This window comes from Microcebus murinus, chromosome 14, assembly GCF_040939455.1.
Source record: "Microcebus murinus isolate Inina chromosome 14, M.murinus_Inina_mat1.0, whole genome shotgun sequence".
Classification (NCBI taxonomy): Eukaryota; Metazoa; Chordata; class Mammalia; order Primates; family Cheirogaleidae; genus Microcebus; species Microcebus murinus.
Genome location: NC_134117.1, coordinates 69,926,256 through 69,950,402, shown reverse-complemented (window position 1 = coordinate 69,950,402; position 24,147 = coordinate 69,926,256). Strand labels below are relative to the sequence as shown.

General features: G+C 41.0%; 1 protein-coding gene across 5 annotated transcripts in view; it reads left to right on the top strand.

The window, feature by feature from the left end:
- The window catches only part of MARCHF8 (membrane associated ring-CH-type finger 8), a 151,267-nt gene that overhangs the window by 101,243 nt on the left and 25,877 nt on the right, over positions 1-24,147 (top strand). For 4 of the 5 annotated variants that reach the window (XM_012744626.3, XM_012744630.2, XM_012744625.3 and 1 more), the window contains one exon: positions 11,264-11,314. In XM_012744626.3, coding sequence (XP_012600080.1) covers positions 11,264-11,314 — 51 coding nt within the window. Of the gene's footprint in view, positions 1-6,675; positions 8,707-11,263; positions 11,315-24,147 lie in introns of those variants that run through there. The other variant, XM_012744629.2, reaches the window with a different exon arrangement.

Below are 24,147 nucleotides of genomic sequence, written 5' to 3'. Positions count from 1 at the left end.
TAGTGGCTACTTTGAAGCCTTTGTGCGCTAAGTCTAATATCTGGGCCTTCTTTTTTTTTGTAGTTTTTATTTTTATTTATTTATTTAAAATTTCAGAATATAACAGGGGTACAAAGTTTTGGCTACATAATTCGCTTTTGTACAATTTGAGATATGAGTCAAAGTTATGAGCATGTCCATCACCTAGTGTACATAGTACCTGTTAGGTATGAATTTACCCATCCCTTTTTCCCTCTTCCACTTGTTTAGTTTACATTAAGTTTTACTTCCATGTGTGCATGTAAGTATTGATTGATTAGTTCTGATTTAGTATTGAGTACATGTGACATTAGTTTTCCCATTCTTGCTATATTACCCTTACAATACTGGTATTCAGTTCCATCCAGGATGTTACAAAAAGTATTAGTTCACCATTTTTTATGGTTGAGTAGTAGTACTCCATGAACATTTTATTATTCCATTCATGTATTCATGGGCACTTAAATTCTTGTCATGTTTTTGCAATTATAAATTTTGCTACTATGAACATTCCAGTACAAGTTTCTTTTATATAGTGTCTTTTCTTGCTTTCAGTAAATGCCCAGTAGTGAGATTGATGGATTAAATGGGTCTAATTTTAGTTCTTTGAGGTATCTCCACATTATTTCCATAGAGGTTGTACTAGTTTGCAGTCCCACCAACAGTATATAAATATTCCTCTCTCTCTTCACATCCACACTAGTATCTGTTGTTTTGGGACTTTTTCATAAAAGCCATTCTCACTGGAGTTAGGTGATATCTCATTGTGGTTTTGATTTGCATATCCCTGATGATTAGAGACGTTGAGCAGTTTTTCATACGTTCATTGGCCTTTAGTCTAGCTTCTTTTGAAGAGTTCCTTTTCTTGCCTTTTGCTCACTTTTTAATGGGGTTGTTTGATGTTTTCTTGCTGATTTGCTTGAGTTCTGTATAGATTCTAGTTATCAGTCCTTTATCAGATTTATAGCCTGCAAATATTTTCTCCCATTCTGGAGATTGTCTATTTGCTCTAATGATTGTTTCCTTGGCTGTGCAGAAGCTTTTTAAATTGATTAGGTCCCATTTATTTATTTTTGTTGTTGTTCTGATTGCCTTTGGGGACTTCTTCATACATTATTTGCCTAGGCTTATATCTAGAAGAGTATTAGGAATGAAACACTTTAAGTCTGTTACCCATGGTGAATTAATTTTAGTGAGAGGTGAGAGTTGTACGTCCTGTTTCAGTCTTCTACGTGTGTATATCCATTTTTTTTTTTGCACCTAAGAATTTGTATTTGTATTTATTTATTTTTATTTTGGCATATTATGGGAGTACAGATTTTAAGGTTTCATTAAATGCCCATTCCCCCCACAAGTCTGAGTTTCCAGCATGACCATCCCTATCTGGGCCTTCTTAAGGGCACTTTCTGTTACCTGCCACTTTTTCCTATGTGTGGATCAAACAGTCCTATTTCTCTGCATGCGTTGTAATTATTTTGTTCAAAACTAAACATTTTACATAACAGTTACTAGCAACTCTGAATTTTCATTCTTTCATCCCTGCATCTCCTGGATTTGTTTGTTTGTTTATTTGTTTGTTTGTTTGTTTAATGACTTGGCTTTACTATAGCAGTGAAGTGTGTTCACAATGTTGTAGCCTCTGATGTTGCTTCTCAGGGAGTACATCTTGGACATGCCTACTCTCAAGCTGGGGTGACCATTTTTAGCAGTGCTCTTTTTGACTGTCTCTTTTCCCTGACCTGTTTTCTGTCTCTGTTGGTATCACATCCAACTTTTGGTGTCTGCTAAATGCTGGCTGAGCTGATTGCTCTGCTCTTTTTCACAGTTCCCTGGGGCATAACATGCGGATCCCAATAAATTTGGAACCTTTTGCAGTGGTGGTCTTTGAGGCTAGGGTTTGAAGTTTCTTCTGCCCTCAGGAGTTCTCTTCTTAGCTGTCTTTCTCTCTGGTGTTGCACACTTTGGCTTGGTTTGCAGTTCAGCTTGTTGCTCTTCATTACTTACTGTTAAAATGCCATTGTTTTTGACAACACCTTTAGGCTTGAACTTCTGCATGCAGACAGTCCCTGATTTATAGTGGTTCGGCTTATGATTTTTCAGTGTTACAGTGGTGCAAAAGCAACATGTGTTCAGTAGAAACTGTACTTCAAGTACCCATATAACTATTCTGCTTTTCTCTTCCAGTAAAGTATTTAATAAGTTACATGAAATAATAAATACTTTATTATAAAATGGGCTTTGTGTTAGATCATTTTGTCCAATGGTAGGCAAATGTAAATGTTCTGAGCATATTTAAGGTAAGCTAGGCTAAGCTGTAATGTTTGGTATGTTAGTTCTATTAAGTGCATTTTCAACTTAAAATATTTTAAACTTATGATGGGTTTATTGGGATGTAACCCCATCATAAGCTAAGGAATATCTATACAGTTTTTACTTGAAAGAATGACAGTCAAACTCTAGTTATTCTGAAATGGGCAGAATTTTTCTCAGAAATGAATTTTTCACTTTGAGGAAAGCAAATAATAAGCTTTATTGCCAATGATCAAATTTGAGATTTCTAAGCAAAAATTAGACTTTTAGAAATTTATATCACTCACTTTGAGCTTGGCTACTTTTCATTAATTAAAGACCTTTCTGATGAGATTGATAACTGTATTGAGTACGATTTTTTTTGATAGTGCGTAAGGAAATGTGTTGACAATTGGAAGATTTATGTAAATGAATGAGCCAGTAATTTCTACATTGCCAAGGTGTCATATCAAATCATGAATGGTTAAGAGATCAATTAAAAGTATAAGATGGGCCAATTGATTTTGAATGTGACAGTACTAAAAGCACGTTAATATCATTTCAGAGTCCACATTGCAGCTAATCACTTGCTGAGTTTTTGTGTAGTACAAAGAATAATATCCACAATTCTTTGAAATAGTTATTAAAATATACCTCCTTTTTAAACTATGTAACTGTATAAAGCCAGAATTTTTAAAATTTATTTCAATCAAAGTGTTGGGGAGGAAAAAGCTTGGTTCTGTTCTCCTAGGTTCATGGCTGGTGGCCTGTTAATCAAACTGGCAAAAGACAGATAAACAGGAGAAAAACTGTTTATTCATATGCATACAGGAGGTCACAAAGAAGTTGCTTGCTTAAATGGTTAGAGACCTACATACATAGGGGAAAAGGAGGAGAGAGAAAAGGCTTTTATGGTAAGAACATGGGCTTCTTTAGGAAAGACAAACAGGTTTCTAGGAGAACAAATTGAAAATAAGAAGCCTTGTGAAGTGCCAGTGAGGAGGTTGGCCAAAGTTGTTGGCCCTAGTCCATCTTCCCCAGTGGTTTGCACCTGGTGGTGGGGAGCTCTAGACAGACCCATAGAATGAGCTGTGGCAGCCAGGCGTCACCTCCTTGGTGTCCTTGTTGGAGCCATTCTGAGGCAGTCACGTGTCCCGGTGTGCCTTTCTCATGCCGCTTAGGGAATCCTGGTTCTGGACTGAGATTCTCCACAGGTTTCCCTCTCTTGGGCAGCTTTGCCACCTGTCTTAGTGGCAAAGAATTGGACTTTGCTAGTTACCCCTGATCCCTCCCACATTCTTATTTTTTCTTTTTGAAATCTAAATCAAGTTTGCAGTTTATTTAATAACATCACATCAATGCTAATTTCCTAGTGTGTTCCATTTTTATTGCTGCTATAACAAATTACTGCAAACTCGGCATAAAACACAAATGCATCATCTCATAGTTCCGTAGGTCAGACATCCAGGCACAGTGTGGCTCAACTGGTTCCTCTGCGTAGAGTCTTAAAGGCTGACATCAAGGTGTGGGCAGGGTTCCTTTTTGGACGTTCTGCGGCTGAATCTGCTTCTGCTTGAATTTGGGTTGCTGGCAGGATTCAGTTCCATGCTGGCTGTTTGAGGTGGTGGTGTTGGTGGTTCTCCGCTTATAGAGGCTGCCAGCATTCCTATGCTAATGGCCTCCTTTGTCTTCAAAGTCAGCAATGGCAGGTCAAGTCCTACCACACCCCAGCTCTCCCACCTTCTTTTCTCCCTCCCACATTTTTAGAGCCTCTAATGGAAAAATGCCTTCCCATCTCCTCCAGGCTCTTGGAATGGGCAGGAGCTAGTGTTTCTGAGGCTGGTGAGGGCAGGAGGCTGGAGGAGGGGACTTAGCTTCCAAAGTTCTGTGTCTGTGATCTTGATTATTCAGGTTCTATTCCTCTTTCCTTACACTTAAGATGAGGGTAACTTAGGTCCTGGGTGGGTTGGTAACCACCTGAAGCAGCAGCAAGTCAACTGTCCCTGGGAGATAAGAGATATGACCTCCAGGCCTTGCTCCCCCACTAACCCACTATGTGGCTCTTGTCCAGTCCCCCCCTCTCTCTGGGTTCCAGTTTTCCCTCTGTCCAGTGAGAGGAGGGGACTTCATGGTCTCAAAGGATCCTGCCAACACTGACCTTCCAGAACTCCGTGACTTTGCTGACACTCTGCATGGACACTTCTGCTTCCTATGTTTCTTCTCTCTGATCTCTGGGGGAGACTGCTTGTGCCTTAGGGAATTCTCTTTTTAACATGCTGACTTCTTCCAACTTGTGGGCAGAAGGGCAGCGTATATAGAGGCTTTCCAGATGCATTGATGGCTCTAGAAGCTAGGTTCCTTTGGGCTTTTGGTAAAGATATTTGTCTCCTCCCTGACCTCCCCTGTGTGTGCACTTATGTGTGTGTTGGGGTGGGAGTAAGGCACAGCGAATGGTTGGTAGCTGGGCAGTGCTTTCCCCTAAGACTGGTTTTCCTGGGTATGAGAACCCTTAGAGGGAAGCCCAAGATCTTGGGTCCTGTCGATTGGGACCTCCTGGGAAAACATCCAGCTACTATTGGCACTTGATCCAATAAAAACATGCCTAAGAGCAAAGCTTCAGGAGGCTTAAGATGTGGTGTATGGGAGCCCTTCAGCAAGTGCATGTAGTACCCTAGACCCCTTCTTTCCGTATACTTATCAAAGGACAGTGGAAAAGCAAGAGGCATGTGCGTATCCCATCCTGCCTCATACTGGGCTCCTTTGATTGATAACTCTACGGGGCATTCTGGGGATAATCTTTGTGACCCCCTGAGGAAGGTACCTGCATCCGTAAAGTCAAGTCAGGGAAGTCTCTGTGTGGAGAGTTCTCTGGGTCATTGGCCAGAGCCCAAAGGAACATCTGGTATAGGGACCAGCCAGGTTCAGCCCTGGTGGTGAAGTTGCCATCCTTGGGGAAGGTGCACAGTCTTTTAGCCAGGCCCACTGGGGCTCCTCCAGAGGCTGGCTCACCTACCACCACAGTTGAAGCCTGGCAGGAATTACATTGGGAGCAGCAGGAGTCAGCCCCACTTTCCCCCAGGGACACCAGCCTTGAACTCTGACTTGGAGGGACTATGGGGTGAAGGGACAGGCCTGCTTTATTTAGTACAGCAGGAGTCCTTGCTAGGGACTGTGAACAGTTCACCTATCTCCTCTTGCTTAATCTTTCCAACGATCACTTAAAGTAGGCACCTTTTGTTCTGAGGATTTCAGATGAAGACACAAAGCCATGTCAAGAGTAGTGAATGGTAGATTTGGACGGAGGTTTCCCTAGTCTCCATTTCTTTCTTTATTTTCTGGTGTGCTTGTTCACTCAGCAAATGTTCCTTGTGTCCCAGCTCTGGTCCAGGCACTATGCTGCGTCCCTGGGGCAACAGTGGGAGACCAAACAGAGATGGCCCCTGCTCTTAGGGGTTTAGGGGTTGGGCAGTGATAACCTGGAGAGATATATCTAAATGGTGGGTGAAGGGAGTAGGTAGGGCCTTGTGAGCTCAGCTTAGCAGCCTTAGGACATCAGGGAAAGCACTCTGGAGGAAGGGCTATCTAGGCATTTATATTGAGAAGCCACAAGTAAGATGAATCCAGACCTTGACAAGTGCTAGCAAGGAGACAGAAAAGTCTCAAGTGTGCCTGTGGCTGCAAATCCAGGTGCTACACAGATCAGCTGAGGTGCCCTCAGTGCTTTGGTCCTAGTGGTCCCTAGCTCCTAGCCTCTGGCTTGAGCTGGTGAGTGGTGCACCTGTACTGCCGGTGCTCAGGAAGTGAGTCCCTTGTGAATGCCAGCCAGGTGGACCCAGACAGGGAATTGTCAGACTTTGCCTGGACTTCTAGTGGGAAGGCCATGGAGCTTCTGCCATTGCCTAGAACACTAGGGAGGGCATCACCAAATGACAAGGAGGATCTTGGCTCTGCCACTACCTTGAACGTCTTCCTATATGGAGCACAGGGAGGGAAGGAAAGCCCTCCTGCAATGGAACCTGGGACATGGCTTCTTTTCTCCCTCCAGGACAGTGGGTCACTTCTTAGCACCTGGCCCATTTGGCTTAGGCAGCTTTTGCTCTGAAGCTGTCAGGGGCTTGGGAATGTTCATCATCCAGTGAGGCTGTGAAGCAGTTTTGCAGTCCTTTCTGAAAACCTTCCTAGAAATTGAGTCTGTTATCAGTTGTCCAGAAATGGCTAGATTTCTGGACAACTGATAATTGTTAAATTTCCCTATACATTTGCTTTCAGTTGCTACTTGGAAGGGCCATTTCCCAAGGGGCCAACAGTGCATATCTTAGGGAAGCTTGTTATCTCCCTGTTCTGCTTTTTCTACAGTGACTGTGTGCTGCTTTTTTTTTTTTTTTTTTTTTTTGAGACAGAGTCTCGCTTTCTTGCCTAGGCTAGAGTGAGTGCCGTGGTGTCAGCCTAGCTCACAGCAACCTCAAACTCCTGGGCTCAAGCGATCCTCCTGCCTCAGCCTCCTGAGTAGCTAGGACTACAGGCATGCGCCACCATGCCCGGCTGATTTTTATATTATATATATTAGTTGGCCAATTAATTTCTTTCTATTTTTATGGTAGAGACGGGGTCTCGCTCAGGCTGGTTTTGAACTCCTGACCTTGAGCAATCCGCCCGCCTCGGCCTCCCAGAGTGCTAGGATTACAGGCGTGAGCCACCGCGCCCGGCCCTGTGTGCTGCTTTTGTAACAAGGAAAAATGATAGATAAAAGAAGTGATAATGGTTGTCATAGACCTGTGGTTTGTTGTAATGATTTCCCTATTGTGCCAGGTTTAATTTGCCAATTTTTCCATATTACAAACATCACTGAGCAGGAATAATTGGCCAAAATAGAATCAGAAGTGAAAAAAGGTGGGGGAGAGACACATGTTTTTTAATAAGTTGACCAAAGAGCTGAAGGAAGCAGGAAGGAGTGAAACCACTTTCCATGGTGCTTCAGTGGGCCAGTCCTTGGAAAACAGAGACTTCAGAGCCATTTGTCAGGGGACGTGATGTGTGCTATGCTCAAAGGATGGTGGTACACAAGTGGGTGTATCTGGGCACAGTGCCAGCCCTGGCCAACTTGACTTTCTGGGCTGGACAACAAACATTGATATTTGGGTTCTCTTTATTAGAAAGAAAAAAAGGAAACCAAAAACAAAAATAAAAAAGAAAGCTTGTGATGTTTGTTTTTGAGGTAGGAGTGGCCTTTCCTTCTTCTTGGCCATAAAACTCCCTTGGAGAGGGGGATTATGATAGGGTTACTCTAGGTCTCTTTCCTGGGAGTAAACCCTTGAAGAAGGAATTTATAGCAGCCTCAGTTTGCCAGAAGTTTCTGCTTTTAGTCAGATAAGGAAAGGATGGGGAGACCTTCTTTCTGCAAATATTGAATCTCATATGTCTTCAGCTTAAAATAATCTTTATATCAACTCTGGAAGTCTGAGTGGGTCTCCACAAATGCAGCATATCAAAAGAGATTGACTACATAGGCAGATACAAGAATCCAGCTGTCTTCTATTAATTAGATGTTAATGAACTTTACAAAAATGTAAAACAGTATCACTCTGCTCACTTATTTTTATGTTTGGGAAAACAGTTATCTTTCATAGAAATGTTATTTATATTAACTGGGTTTATTATTGTTTGTGCTAAATGAATTGATACTTATATCTAATTTATAATAGACATATTAGGGGTCCTTAATAATTTTTTATAATGTAAAGGGGTCCTGAGACCAAAAGTTTCAGATTTCTGGTATATATCTTTCTTCCTTACGGTCCTGGGGTTAGCTGCTGTACTTCCTGGTATTACATCTATTTTCTAGGCTGGATGAAGGAGGACAAATTTCACAGAAATGGGTAACGGCTATATCAGGGAAGCAAAATGTTTTCCCAGAAAACCTCTAGTTAGTGTCTTTACAAAGAACTTTTGTACATATTTTTCCTTAATTGCAAAGTGATGTGGGAAAGAGAACTTTTAGCTGGGGCCCTTGCTGTTCAGAACAAAGTCAGGGTTCTGTAGGGGCATGGATGTAGGGGCATGGATGTTGAGTAGAAAGTTAGCACTGTTTCTTGCCCATAGATTTTTATTTTGTTTTTTGTTTTTTTAATGACTGGTCCTGGTTAGAGTTTAAGGGAAACACCCACATGAAGTTCTGTTGTTTGATTCTTTTATACAAAATCCCCAAAACTTGCTTAGGCATCTCACCTTATTGTCTGCATGATAATTCTTGGCTTCTTCTTTCCAGGGCGTGTTTGTTCTATGTGGATTCTGCCTTATGTACGTACCCCCAGGGTACTTTCTACTGGAGCCACACATGGACTTGCAAAAAAACATCACTGACAGGACTGATTAAATTGTGAAATGCCACTTATTCTTTAAGTGAGATTCTTTTTATTTTTGTGATTTTGTAACTTCCTACAATTAACAAAACTTTGCTGCCTCACACCCTCAGACTCAGTTCTTTCCCAATCTATATATCAGTCTGTTTCCTGATTGATTTATTTGTATTAACCCAGTTGTGTGTTCACTGCCATGTTTTACACAGGAATGTACTTTTAAAATAGTCATGATTTGCTTTTTATAAAATGGGTCATAAACCAGGCATGCCTATAGCCCCAGCTACTCAGGAGTCTGAGGCTTGAGCCCAGGCGTTAGAGACTGATACAGTGGTGGCTGTGAATAGCCATTATACTCTAGCCTGGGCAACAGATTGAGACACTGTCTCTTAAAAAAAAAAATGTCATGAGTCATAGCCTTTATGGATTATTCTGGTCCCAGATTTGGAATGAAACTTGCACTTCAAATTGTGGTCTGGGGACTAGCCAGGGGTATGGGAGTCACCTGGAAGCTTATTCATCCACAATACATTCTTGACTAGTGAATGAAACTTAAATGGTTTGTAGATTGCTTGTTATAGGGACAGAGGGTCTCCATTTCTAAGGAGTGAATGTGTGAATGACATGACTCAGTGAAATTCCTAATTAAAATTGGTCTTTTAGAAACATTATTTTGGTGACATACCCTTGACACCTTGAGCATGTTTTATAATTTTGTTCTTTTCTTGTGTAACTAACTCATTGACTGGCTTAAGACCAAGAAACAGTCCAAACACTTGAGGCCAAACACTTAGTAGCAGTGTCTGTATCGTATTACTCTCAAGAAACCTGTACTTCTATTTCCATTTAGACTTATAAAAAAAGGGAAGAATATAATAAAAATGATCAAAGAATTGCACAAACACATTACTGTGAAGATAAAGAAGGCAACATTGCCAACACAGAATTGCTGGCTGGCGGGCAGCCCACTGCTGAGAGATCTGGAAATGTTTCTTCATCAGCATTTTAGGGATACTGAGTGTTCACAAACTGAGTGTACAAAAGTGAAGGCAATCTGTAATTTGGTGAGTTGAGGGGAAGGAAAAGTTCAGACTCTGTTGATAGCTAGCTTCCTTTAAGGAAAGGCTTGATGGAATTAGCTCTTCTTTAAAGGAGTTTTCAAGCAATCCACTAGCCCTTTTGTACTTCTGATTGACCAAGGGATTTTTACCTGCTAATTACACCTCAGCTTTCACCATGGTTAGGGCACGACTTGCAAACTGAAGACAGATCATTTTAAAGATACAAGTAAGATATTCTCTTCCTTTGGTAAAGTGTTATGGTTTTTTTTGTTTGTTTTTTGTGGGGGTTTTTGGCTTTTGTTTGTTTGTTTTTTACTTATTTGGGTTTAGGGAAAAAAATGAATTGATTCAGGAGAAGTTACTTTCTTATTTTTAAAAATCAGATTTATGTTTGGACTGTTCACTTTAAAAAAAATAGTCAAAGTGTAGAAGATTATTGTTTTTGTTTGCTAAGGCTGTCATAACAAAGTACCACACACCAGATGACTTAAAGAACAGAAATTTCTCACAGTCTGGAGGCTGACAGTTTGAGATCAAGGTGCCACTAGGGCTGGTTTCTCTTTGGCTTGTAGGTGGCAGTCATTTACCTCCGTGTTCATGTTATCTTCCATCTATGTGTGTCTGTGTCCTATTCTTCTCTTCTTATAAGGACACCAGTCATTGGGACTATGGGATTTAGGGTCTAGCCCGATGACCTCATTTAAACTCAATTACCTCTTTAAAGACCCTGTCTCTAAATATAATCACATTCTGAGGTACTGGGGGTTAGGACTTCAACATGTGAATTTTTATGGGGGTGAGGGGGACACACAGTTTAGCCCATAACAATTTTGTATCAGGAAGGTCAACTTAAAGGCAGAAAGACCAGGTAGGACGTTATTCAAGAATTCCAGATGAGAAGTGAGGAGAAGCTAAACTACAGCATTGACAATAAAAATGGAAATGAGATTTGAGATTGAGAAACATTAAGGAGGAAGAATTTGATACAAGACTTTGTGAATGAATGTGAAGGTGCAGAGAGGGAGGAGGCTAGCTTCACTCCAAGATTTCTTTGCTCCAGGAGGAGAAACTAGCTTTAGGGAGAAAATGTGAACTGTATGATGTCCTGTTGAATCTGAGCACTGTGTTAGCCAAACAACTCAGATGGGGTCAGCTGTGCCGCTTTCTTCTTCCCTATCCTACAGTGAACATGGACCCCATCACATACAACTGAACATAGAGGTTCTCACCTCTGAACTTCAATCCTAGATGTGTCTTAAGACATTTATCACCATCTTATTTTGACAGTTAATTCCAAACTCTTGTTTTTTTCCTGATAACTTGTTAAATTCCTTTAGGACAGGGACTATCGTTTTATTCATTTTTCCCAGTTCTCTAGTATCTACTACCTGGCTGCACACATGTAGTATGTAGTAGTTTGTGCTTAGCAAATTCTAGTTCAGGGAATCATTTTTCAGTAGGATTGTTATGATCATTTACTTTTTCTTTGCATATTTTAATCAAAGCTTGACACTTAACACCTGTTTGGCTTTCTTGCAGCATGAGAAGACTTTGGGACATTCCATGAGTTATTCAAGCAACATTTCTAAGGTACAGTTATTTATTACCCTGGGGTTTTTATATTTTTATACCTGTTTATGTTTATACTCTTTTTTTTTTTAAAGACATAAAGTTCTTGTTAAATTTCTGTAATCTGCTCTGGGACCATACAAGATATATAGCAGTTATTTTTTTCTAGTAAGGCAGTTTTGAGTGTGTGTTGGAGGAAGTGACTTACAGGAGAAAGCGTCATTCCCCCCTCTCCCCTGTAAATCATATACTTTATGGGAGAAAAAATCTCAGTCACCAGAGTCTGTCATTTCAATTAGGATCATATTTGACTACAAGTACCAAAAAGCCAATTATAGTGACTTAAATAATTATTGATTTATATGGTTCCGATGACAAGGTGTCTGGAGGTAGGTGGTCCAGGGCTGAGTTACTCACAGATGTTGCCAGGGACCTAAGCTCTCTTTATTCTTTGAGCCACCTTCCTTCTACTTGGCATATTGTCTTATGGTGACAGCTGGACCTTCGGGCATGTTGGCTATGGCTGCCCAGCTGCCTGACTTCTGCTTACATCTCACTGTCCAGAGCTGGATCACAGGCCGCCTTTAGCTAGAAGGCAGCTAAGGAAAGGAGGCTTGAAGGGGTGAATCAGCCATCTGACAGCATCTGCCACACCTGTGGTGTGGTCACCTTAGCCTACCAGGAGCACATTGGCTGTGATCCAGAAGCCATCAGAATGTCTCACATGCAGTGAGCTTACTCCCAGGCAGTGTTCCTCTTTCAGCCCAGACATGAACTCTGGCCAGTGCCTTGGCCATACAAATATGGGCATGCAGTTTCCTTGCAGGTGTGGGCTTTCTTCCCATGTCTGTGGCCAGACATGACACAGATCCTGACGGGAAGATTTGAACAAGTGACAAAACCTATCTTGTTATTTCAGGCCTCCTGGATACTCTGAAGTAAAGTTACATTATATGTCATTTTAGGTTACTGACTACACAGATGGTTTCATTCAGGTCACCTTACTTGTTTAAACTAAAAGTAAAATCTAGCAAATCCTCTAAGACATTAGTTGGTCTCTTCTTAGACATATTTGGAATTGAGTCGTCTCATTCTTCCATTTAACACATTGCCACACTAGAAAAAAATTTTTTTCCTTGGGGCCCCAGTGTTTTATTACTAATGTAGAATAAAAACTTATAAAACAAAATGATCCTTTCTAATTTAATGAAAAATTTGTTCTTTTTTATTTTCTGTGCATGAGTTATATGCAATTAAATTGTCGATAAGTAACAATAAGAACATCAACAAGTAAGATTGTCAAGAACCAATTGCAGGGTTTTCCCTAGGGGGCCAACCATCACATAACATTATGCTGCAGCATGGCAGGATGAGTTGCCTACACACCATATGGCTCGCAAGGTAAAGAGATGTGTGAATTACATATGCTTCATGAGGCCCCGGGCTCAAAACTAGTGTGAGTTAAAACAACTCACATAGCAGTTAATGTGCTAATTTTGTGTGAAAAGAAAAATACGAATGCCTTTCTCTAGATGCTTTTTTGTGTGCAACCTCCATTTCTTTTCTTTTGCTTTAGCCAAGAATGCTGGAGCTTTAGAATTGTGCAATGGTGTATAATTACTGTTTGGATAAAGTGTGCAGTTTTGCCGTACCACCTTTCAAAGGACGTGGTCAGCTTTTAAGCATCAGGAAAAGTGAGAAGGTGCAGATGCAGATGACCTGTTTGGTTAAGTTGAATTAAGTGTGTTAAAAACACACAGTATTACTTAATGCCCTGCCGTGGTGGCTAAGGGCAGTTCTGAAGGAGGGTATCATCCTGTGCCTTAAATACATATCTGTTTGTTTTTGGCTTTTAGTAACATTTTATTTGAAGGAAAGTTTCTTCCTATAGTTAAAAAAATGTTTGCAAAACATTAGCTTAAAATATCTAGAGGAAAAGTTATGGACTTCGCTTGGGGCATGGGTATTCTGAGTTGCTTTGTGAGAGTTTTGCAGTTACATGGGCCATTGTTTACTAGCTATGTGACTTCTGGAATGACACTTCTCTGAGCTTCAATTTCCTGATGAGTAAAATTAGGGTAATAATACAACCTTCAGGGTTATTGTGAGTCTTAGGGTTAATGTTTGCTAGAACCATACAGGGCAGCTTCCTTATTACACTTAGCTAACAAATATGACTGGTGTCAAACTTTGTCAAATCCTGGTGGTCTTAGGTTGATTGGGCTACAGGGGACAGTCCTTACTAGTAGCTATATTATTTATTGCTGATCAGGGGAAGAACTGTATACTTTTTTCTTTCTTCTTACACACATTTTTATTGTATGCTCTTTGTGTGTGGCCACTTACTGTCTCCGGTGAGTTTCTAGACACTTATTGGCCTCATAGGAGAATCTCAGAAGTGGAGCGTGCCCTTAAAACCTCTCATGCTCAGAGAACTTCCCCAAGAACCCATCAGCATGAAATTTTGTTGTAAAGTGCTAAGAAAGTTATCAAGCTATGTGAAGGTGTTAAGAGTGAACCAGTTCATTGAGACTAGCCAGTTCATTGGGACTGGGGAGAGTGGGAAGAGATCCCTGGGGAAGATAACTGTTGCTGAGAGTACAGTTTCCTATTGCAGTATTTATCAAATGAACCTGCTGTTTGAGGACACTGTTAGGCAATGACATGTAAAACCGTATCTTCAGTGTAGCAGCCATATTTAAGTAGATGCTTCATACCCTTGAGATAAAAGGTACAAAGAAAGGAGGTCGGAACATGGACGTGTTTTATGCTACCCGAAGTCCCGTTGTTTCTGTCAGGAGACATTTTCTGTGTACTTTTAGCTCCAGCTGGATTCAGCACATCAGTCAGTCACCTTCAGGCTGCTTTGTGCTTTATCTCTTGCTGGCATGAAGTTAGAGATTGACAAGAGGTGAAAATAAACCTTTAATCTGCCTCATAGTATCCCATCTAGATTTTATTACACAGTAATTGAGTTTCAGTGTTTATTGGAAGCTCTCATATTTCATATTGACTTCAGAAACCAGGCTTCACTTTCAAAGAAGGAAGCAGATAGATTAGCCAGGATATACAATAGGCTGCTAGGTCTGCAGTGGCTTGCCTGTCTTTAAAATGGGCAGCTGCAGTCGATACTCTTAGAAAGTTAATAAAAGAAGTATATTGGGACTGGGCACAGTGGCTCACACCTGTAATCCTAGAGCTCTGGGAGGCCAAGGTGGGAGGATCGCTTGAGGTCAGGAGTTTGAGACTAAGCCTGAGCAAGAGCAACACCCCATCTCTACTAAAAATAGAAAAAATTAGCCAGGCACAGTGGCCTGTGCCTGTACTCCCAGCTACTCAGGAAGCTGAGGCAGGAGGGTCACTTCAACCCAGAAATTGGAGGTTGCTGTGAGCTATGATGATGCAGCTGTGCTCTACTCAGGGTGACAGAGCAAGACTCTGCCTCATAAAAAACCAACAACAACAAAAAAAAGAAATTGAGATATTTAAGCAATTCTATTGGCAAAGTCTTTACCCAGTTCTTACTTTGTCTTAATACAATGATGTTAATGGATATCATTTGTTGAGCCTCTCTTACAGGGGCAGGATTTCATGAAATCTGTCACTCCTTGTCAGTGGTGCATCCGAACCACCTAAGTGGTCCCCAGTCACCTTTTCCTGTTTTATTTTTAACATAACACTTATAACTGCCTGGGTTTTTTACTGAATTTTTTTCTGTTGCCTCTTTACCCCACATGAAGCCCCATGAGCTTAGAGCCATGTCTTGTTACCCCTAAAACTCTGCAGAGCCAAGGATACAGTATAGCCCTGGAGGTTTTCAGCACCTAAGGAGTGAATGTTTCGGTGGTGATGTGCTGGAGGCTTGATACCCAGCCCATTGTCCCTTCCTCTTCATCACCACCACCTCCCAAGCCCAGTCCTCCTCAACTCCTGCAGTAGCTTCCCAAGAATCTGCCTACTTTCTGGCAACCTCCCATATCATCCTCCACACAGCAGCCAGTAAATGGAATCCTAATGCTTCTCCTTTCAAGTCTTTAGTGCATCTCATTGCACTACCTTGACCTGTCAGATTTAAAGTGATCTGGCCTTGGTCACTTGGATCCTCATCTAGTGCAGTGTCCCCTTGGTCATCATGATGTAGGTACAGTGACCACCTTGATGACTCAAGAAAGCTAACTTCCTGCCTGCTTGCGCACCTTTGCATATGCTGTTCTAACTGGGAGGCCTCCCCCTCCCACCCTTTGTTTACATGAATGCTAACTCCTGATTCTTGCTGCTTCTTCAGGTCTTAGCTTCATTAGAGGGGCTTTCCCTTGACACCCTTTCCTTAATAAGCTAAATTACATCACTCATTTTGGTTTTGTGTTCTTTTTATTTTTAGCAAATATCACAGTTTATAATGATATTGTAGCAATGTGTAGAGAATCTTATATTTTCAGAAGTAGCAGAATTGCCCCTCTGGGAAAAGACTTGTTTTGTTGATTGAATGCCTGGAAAAGCTGTTGAGTAGTTTGAACCCTACAGGGAACATGCTCATGGAAAGATGGGCATTGGAATGCAGCCCCTGTGCAGTCCTGCCCCGATCTTCACCTTGGTGAGGGGTCCTTGATCTTGTGGGCCAGCAGTGCTGTCCTGGAGCTGTGTGACCAAGATCCCCAACCCATACCTGACCCTCACCCCATGTGCTTCCAGTGCTGCTGTTTGCTTAATCATTTTCTAAAGAAGCAACTCAAAATTTTGTATCATTGTATAATATATGAAATCACATGTTTGGTTAATTTTCTTTTTTCCATTTAAAAAAATTGATACATATTTGTACATATTGATGGGGTACACATGATATTTTGTTACATGCATAAACTGTAATGATCATCAAGTCAGGGTAACTTGGGCTGTCCATTACCTCAAGTATTTATCATTTCTATGTGTTGGGAATATTTCAAGGCCTCTCTTCTAGTTATTTCGAAATGTATAATACAGTGTTGTTAATTGTACCTTATGCTACTCTGTTATCAAACATTACAACTATTTCTTCTATCTAACTATGTTTGCACCCATTCACCGACCTCTCTTTACTCCCTCTGCTACCTTCTCAGCCTCTTCCTCCATGAGATCAACTTTTTTAGCTCCCACGTATGGATGGAGAGCATGCGATATTTGTCTTTCTGTGCCTGGTTATTTTACTTAACATGATGACCTCCAGTTCCATTGCGTTGCTGCAAATGAGATGATTACATTATTTTTTATGGATGAATAGTGTTCTAGTGTGTGTGTGTGTGTGTGTGTGTGTGTATCACATTTTCTTTGTCCATTAGTCCATTGGTGGACACTTAGGTTGATTCCATACCTTTGCCATTTTGAATACTGCTGCAATAAACATGGAAGTGCAGGTATCCTTTTTATGCAGGTATCCTTTTCGTTTCCTTGGATAAATACTCAGTAGTGGGATTGCTGGATCATATGGTAGTTCTATTTTTAGTTTTTTGAGGAATTTCCATACTGTTTTGCACAGTGGCTGTACTAATTTACATTCTTATCAACAGTGTATAAGAGTTGCCTTTTCTATGCAACCTCTCTAGCATCTGTTATTTTTTGTCTTTTTTATAATAGCCATTCAAACTGGGGTAAGATGATATTTCATAATGATTTTGATTTCCATTTCCCTGATGATTAGTAATGTTGAGTATTTTTTCTTATAGCCATTGGCTATTTGTATGTCTTTTTAAAAAATTTTTTTTTTATTTCGGTACATTATGGGGGTACAGATTTTAAGGTTTCAAAAAATGCCCTTTCCCTCCCTCCCCCCACAAGTCTGAGTCTCCAGCATGACCATCCCACAGATGGTACACATATAATTCATTATGTATGTATATACCCACCCCCTCCCACCTGCCCAATACTCTGTTACTGTAGTACCTATGTGTCCACTTAGGTGCTCCTCAGTTAATAACAGTTTCCTGGTGAGTATATGTGGTGCTTGTTTTTCCATTCTTGGGATACTTCACTTAGTAGTATGGGTTCCACCTCTACCCAGGAAAATATAAGATGTGCTATATCACTGTTGTTTCTTAGAGCTGAATAGTACTCCATGGTATACATATACCACATTTTATTAATCCATTCTTGGATTGATGGACACTTGGGCTGTTTCCACAGCCTTGCGATTATGAATTGTGCTGCTATAAACATTCGAGTGCAGGTGTCTTTTTTGTAGAGTGTCATTGGATCTTTTGGGTAGATGCCCAGCAATGGGGTTGCTGGATCAAATGGTAGATTCATTTGTATCGCTTTAAGGTATCTCCATATTGCTTTCCACAGAGGTTCAACTAGTTTACAGTTCCACCAGCAGTGTAGGAGTGTTCCTCGCTCTCTGCATCCATGCCAGCATTTGTTATTTGGAGACTTTTTGATAAAGGCCATTCTCACTGGAGTTAAGTGACATCTCATTGTGGTTTTGATTTGCATTTCCCTGATGATTAGAGATGTTGAGCATTTTTTCATATGTTTGTTGCCCGTTCTTCTGTCTTCTTTAGAAAAGTTTCTGTTCAAGTCCTTTGCCCACTTTTTAATAGGGTTATTTGATTTTTTCTTCCTGATTTTCGTGAGTTCTAAGTATATACTAGTTATCAGCCCCTTTTCGGATGCGTAGGATGCAAAAATTTTCTCCCATTCTGTAGGTTGTCTTCTTATTTTCATGACTGTTTCTTTAGCTGTGCAGAAGCTTTTTAGTTTGATCATGTCCCATTTATTTTTGTTGCTGCTGTGATTGCCTTTGGGGACTTCTTCATAAACTCTTTGCCTAGGCCTATATCTAGGAGAGTGTTTCCACATTTTCCTCTAGAATTCTAATAGTTTCATATCTTAAGTTTAAGTCTGTTATCCAGCGTGAGTAATTTTTATGAGAGGTGAAAGGTGTGGGTCCTGCTTTAGCCTTCTACAAGTGGCTATCCAGTTTTCCCAACACTATTAATTGAAAAGGGATTCTTTTCCCCAGCGTATGTTTTTGCCTGCTTTGTCAAAGATTAGATGGCTATATGAGGATGGTTTTATATCAGGATTCTCAGATCTGTTCCATTGGTCAATATTCCTATTTTTGTGCAAATACCATATTGATTTAATTACTACAGCTTTGTAGTATAGTTTGATATCTGGCATATTAATACCTTCCATTTTGTTTTTGTTGCCTAGAATTGCTCTTGATATTTGGGGTCTTCTTTGGTTCCATACGAATCGTAAAATTATTTTTTCTATACCTGTGAAGAATGCTGATGGGATTTTAATAGGTATTGCATTGAATCTGTAGATCAGTTTGGGTAGTATAGACACTTTAATGATGTTGAGTCTGCCGATTCACGAGCATGGAATGGATTTCCATTTGTTTACATCCTCTGCTATTTCCTTCCTTAGTGTTTCATAGTTCTCCCTGTAGAGGTCTTTTACCTCCTTGGTTAAATATATTCCTAGGTACTTTAATTTCTTTGTTGCTATTGTGAAGGGAATTGAGTCTTTAATTTGGTTTTTAATTAGATTGTTGTTGGCGTATATGAATGCCTCTGATTTCTGTGTATTGATTTTGTATCCTGAGACTTTACTAAATTCATTTATGAGTTACAGGAGTTTCTTGCTTGAATCTCTGGGGTTTTCTAAATGTAATATCATATCATCAGGAAACAGTGAAAGTTTGATCTCTTCTGCCCCTATTTGGATGCCTTTAATTCCATTTTCCTGTCTGATTGCTGTAGCCAGGACTTCCAGCACTATGTTGAATAGAAGTGGAGATAGTGGGCAGCCTTGTCTAGTTCCAGTTCTAAGTAGGAATGCTTTCAGTTTTTCCCCATTCAGTATGATGTTGGCTATGGGTCTGTCATATATGGCTTGTATCGTTTTTAGGTATGTTCCTTCTATGCCTATTTTATTAAGTGTTCGTATCATGAAAGGGTGTTGAATTTTGTCAAAAGCTTTTTCTGCATCTATTGAAAGAATCATGTGGTCTTTGTTTTTGCTTCTGTTTGTGTGGTGAATTGCATCTATAGACTTATGTATGCTGAACCATCCTGCATCCCTGGGATGAAGCCCACTTGGTTGTGATAGATTATTTTTTTGATAAGTGTCTGGATTCGGTTAGCTAAGATTTTGTTGAAACTTTTTGCATCTATATTCATTAGGGATATTGGTCTGTAGTTTTCTTTTTTTGTTGGATTCTTTCCTGGTTTTGGTATCAGAGTAATATTCGCTTCATAAAAGGTGTCAGGGAGGTTTCCATTCTTCTCAATGTTGTGGAATAGTTTCTGCAAGATAGGTACTAGTTCTTCTTTGTACGTGTGGTAAAATTCAAGTGTGAAACCATCCTTACCGGGACTTTTCTTTTTAGGGAGATTTTTAATTGCTGTTTCTATTTCAGCTGTTGAGATTGGTCTGTTCAGGGAATCTATTTCTTCCTGGTTGAGCCTAGGGAGGCTCTGTGTTTCTAGAAATTTGTCCATTTCCTCAACATTTTCCAGTTTGTGTGCATTAAGATTTTTGTAGTATTCATAAATTATATCTTGTATCTCTTTGGCATCAGTTGTGATATCTCCTTTTTTGTTCCTGATGGAGCTTATTGGAGATTTCTCTCTTCTGCTTTTCGTTAGCTTAGCCAGTGGCGTGTCAATTTTGTTTATTTTTTATTTTTTGTTTTATCAATATCCTGAATAACTTCCCTGTTTTCAATTTCGTTTAGTTCTGATTTGATCTTGTTGATTTCAATTCTTCTGCTGGGTTTGGGGTTGGTCTGTTCTTCTTTTTCCAGCTCTTTGAGTCATTTCAATAGATTGTTTATTTGTGATCTTTTTGACTTTTGGTTATAGGCATTTATAGAGATAAACTTTCCTCTCAGAACTGCTTTAGCTGTGTCCCAGAGGATTTGATAACTTGTCTCTCCATTGTTGTTTTCTTCATAGAATTTTTTAATTTCCATCTTGATTTCTTCATTTATGAAGTAATCATTTATTAGGAGGTTGTTTAATTTCCACGTTTTTTTGTAGAAATGTGAGTTTCTGTTAGGGTTGATTTCTACTTTTATTCCACTGTGATCTGAGAAGATACATGGTATGATTTCTATTTTTTTAAATTTCTTGAGGTTTACTTTGTGTCCTAGGATATGATCAGTCTTAGAGAATGTCCCGTGAGCTGATGAGAAGAACGTATATTCAGTGGATTTGGGGTAGAATGTTCTGTAAATGTCAGTCAGACCCAATTGTTCTAGAGTTATTTTTAAGTCCATTCTTTCTTTATTAATTTTCTGTTTGGAGGATCTGTCTTGTGCCGTCAGTGGGGTGTTGAAATGTCCGGTGATTATGGAGTTGCTGTTAATCCATTTGCTTAGCTCCAGTAAGGTTTGCTTTATGAATCTGGGTGCACCTAAGTTGGGTGCATATATATTTAAAATTGTTATCTCTTCTTGTTGAAGTGTGCCCTTCACCATTATATAATGACCCTCTTTGTCTTTCATTACTTTTGTTGCTTTAAAAACTAAATCATCTGAAATTAGAACTGCCATGCCAGCCTTCTTTTGGCTTCCACTTGCTTGGAATACTGATCTCCACCCTTTTATGTTTAGTGTATATGCGTCCTTGCAGGTTAGATGTGTTTCCTGAAGACAGCATATACTTGGCCTGTATTTTCTTATCTATTCAGCCAGCCTATGTTTCTTGAGTGGAGAGTTTAAGCCATTCACATTTATTGAGAGAACTGATAGGTAAGGTAGATTATTGTTCATTCTGTTGGGTTGGATGTTGTTGCTTTGATTTCTCTCTTGAGCCCTTGTAATATCTGGCCTTTAATCTTTGGGTTTCGGTTGTTTTTATATTCGTGAGTTTTTATTATGATGTTCCGTGCGTAATACTGTTTTCAGTACTTCTTGTAGGGCTGGTCTTGTCTTGGTGAATTCTCTGAGACTTTGCTTGTCTGAGAATGTCTTTATTTGTCCTTCATGTATGAAGCTTAGTTTTGCAGGGAATAAGATTCTAGGCTGGGCATTGTTTTGTTTCAGAAGAGTGAGAATTGGGCCCCAGTTTCTCCTTGCTTGTAAAGTCTCATTAGAGAAGTCTGGAGTTGTTCGAATTGGCTTTCCCTTGTATGTTACTTGCTTCTTTTGTCTTACAGCTCTTAGAAGGGCCTCTTTAGATGTTATTTTTGTCAGTCTGATGACTGTATGTCGTGACATCTTTCTGTTTGCATTGAATCTCTTAGGGGTCCTCTGAGCTTCTTGAACTTGTATATCGAGATTTTTAGCAATGCATGGGAAATTTTCCTCCATTATATCTTCAAATAACTTGTCCAGCCCTTAAGTGTTGTCTTCTTCCCCTTCTGGGAACCCTATGACCAGGAAATCCTATTAACCCTATGATCAAGAAACCGTATTAGGTTTCTTCACATAATCCCACACCTCTTGTAGGCTTTGCTCTTTTCTCTTGTTTCTCTGCTCTATCTCTGTGACTGTTTTATTTAGTTGGAGGGTGTCATCTTCAATCTCTGAGATTCTTTCTTCTGTTTGATCTACCCTGTTCTTATGACTTTCCACTGTATTTTGTAGTTCCCTGAATTGATTCTTCAATTCCAGGTATTTGATTAAACTTTTCTTCATTGCATCGATTTCTTTAGTGAACTTTTGTTCCAGGTCCTGGAGGCTTTTTGTGGTTTCTTTGTGTTGGTTATTGAGTTGTTCTTGTAGGTCGGTGAGTTCTTTTATGATCCATATTCAGAATTCCTCTTCTGTCATTTTGGTTGCCTGATTTTGGTTGGTGTCTGTTTCTAAGGGGCTGGTGCTTCTCTTTGGGGGTGTGTTTTCCATTTGGTTCTTCATATTTCCAGAGTTCCTTCACTGATTTCTTCCCATGTCGATCAGTTGTTGTTTCTTTCCTTTAGGTTTTTGTTTGGGTATTGACACGCCTTGCTTAGTTTCTGAGCCGTCAGGTGGTGTCTATGGGTGAGATTCGACTACTCCCTGTGTAATGAGTCAGTAGATGCGGTGAAAAGTTTGTGCAGGATGCCCTCCCTGTCAGTAGGAGGCGCTTGCTTGGCAGGACAGGCTACACTGTTGTTTTTGTGTCCTGTTATCAGCTCTTGTTCCTATAGAGAGGCACTCTAGTGCCTCAGGTGGTCGGTGGGGCCCAGGGACTTCCAGGTGTGTTTTCTCCCCCTCAGTGAGGGCTCTTCTAGGAAGAGTCTGGGCGGAGCTGGGTTGGGTAATCCTGCCCTCAGGCACCACCAACGTCCTTAGCAGGGGTCAAAGTTCTGTTCTCTGCTTCCAGAAAAAGCTGTCAGGGAGAGAGTCTGCCTGTGGGGGTGGGGCTGTCTGAGACCCGCAGTCTGGGGCAGGCCTGGCTTCTTTCCACTGTCCCCAACTCCGTGGCTACTCCTGGGCATCTGCCAGCAGGCCAGACCTCATGTCATCAGGCCTCCCTTGCTTGTGATGCCGGCCAGGAGGTTCCCTGCACAGAAACGCCTCCTGGGCTGGTCGCAGGGGGGCCTCTCTTTGGGAGGAGGGTTGCCCTCTAATATGCTGATCTGTCCCTGAAGGCACACACACCTCAGTAGGCTGTTCATGTATATCCCTTCTGTGCCCCGGGCAATGCGAAACCTCAGTGCACGGGATCTGCTCTGCAGGTCTGACCTCTGGGTCCCAGAGTTCAAACTATATCCCGACCAGGGAGAGGAGTGCTAGTCCCAATTGGCGCACGGGGAGCCCAAGCCTGGTCCATGTCTCTCATTCTCATGGTCTGCCCCGTTCTCCTGAATCACTGTGCCAGCAGCACCTGGGAAAGCTGGCGGGTAGGGAGCTCACAGTCTGAGTTCCCCTCAGTCAGCTGTAGGTTCCCAAAAGGGAAGGTCCCCTTCCCTGGAGGTGCCTCCGGCTTGTGGCTGTATTGTCTCTCTGGGCAGCCGCAGGTAGGGTCGGGGGAGGGGAGAAGGAGGCAATATGGCGTCTTCCGCGTGGCTAGGGTCTGTGCACACGGTGGTGCCCCGAGGGAGTTGGAGCCTGGTGCCGGGTCCGCTACTGGCTTATCGCTCGCTAGTGGCTGCCGTCTCTGGGCTGGTGTCCACAGGTCTCTCCACCCACTGGGGAGCCCACCAGCAGACCCAGATGCAGGGAGTGGAAACTTGGCCAATCAGCCTACACTTCCCACTGGTTTCCTGGCTGCTCTGGAGGTCTCTGCTTCCAGTTCTCCTCTGCAACCTCCTCCCATGGGGTCTCCCGTGGTCTCAGGTACCCCTCCTTCTGACCCTCGTCTGCTGTATGCTCGTCTTCTTGCTTCTTCTAATTTCTGCTAGAATCTGTCTTTTCTGCAGACACACTCTGTCTGGCAGTGTTACTCGTCCACCATCTTCGAAGGAAAATCCTGTATGTCTTTTTTTTGAGAAATGTTTATTCATATCCTTTTATCCTTTGCCCAGTTTTTAATGGGATTATTGTTTGTTTTTTTACTGTTAAGTTGTTTGAGTTCCTTGTGTATTCTGGATATTTAGTCACTTATTAGATGAGTAGTTTTCAGATATTTTCTCCCATTGAACAGGTTACTGTTCGCTCTGTTGATTGTTTCCTATGCTGTGCAGAAGCTTTTTAGTGTAATATCGTCCCTTTTTTCTAGTTTTGTTTTGTTGTCTGTGCTTTTGAGGTCTTAGCCATAAATTTTTGTCTAATGTCGCCAAATTTATTCTTTATGTTTCCTTCCAGTAGTTTTGGGTATTACATTTAAGTCCAGTAGTTTTGGGTATCACATCTGGATATCACATATCCTTTTCCCAATATGTGTTATTGGTGCTTTTGTCAAAAGTCAGTTAGTTGTGAATATGTGGATTCATTTCTCAGTTCT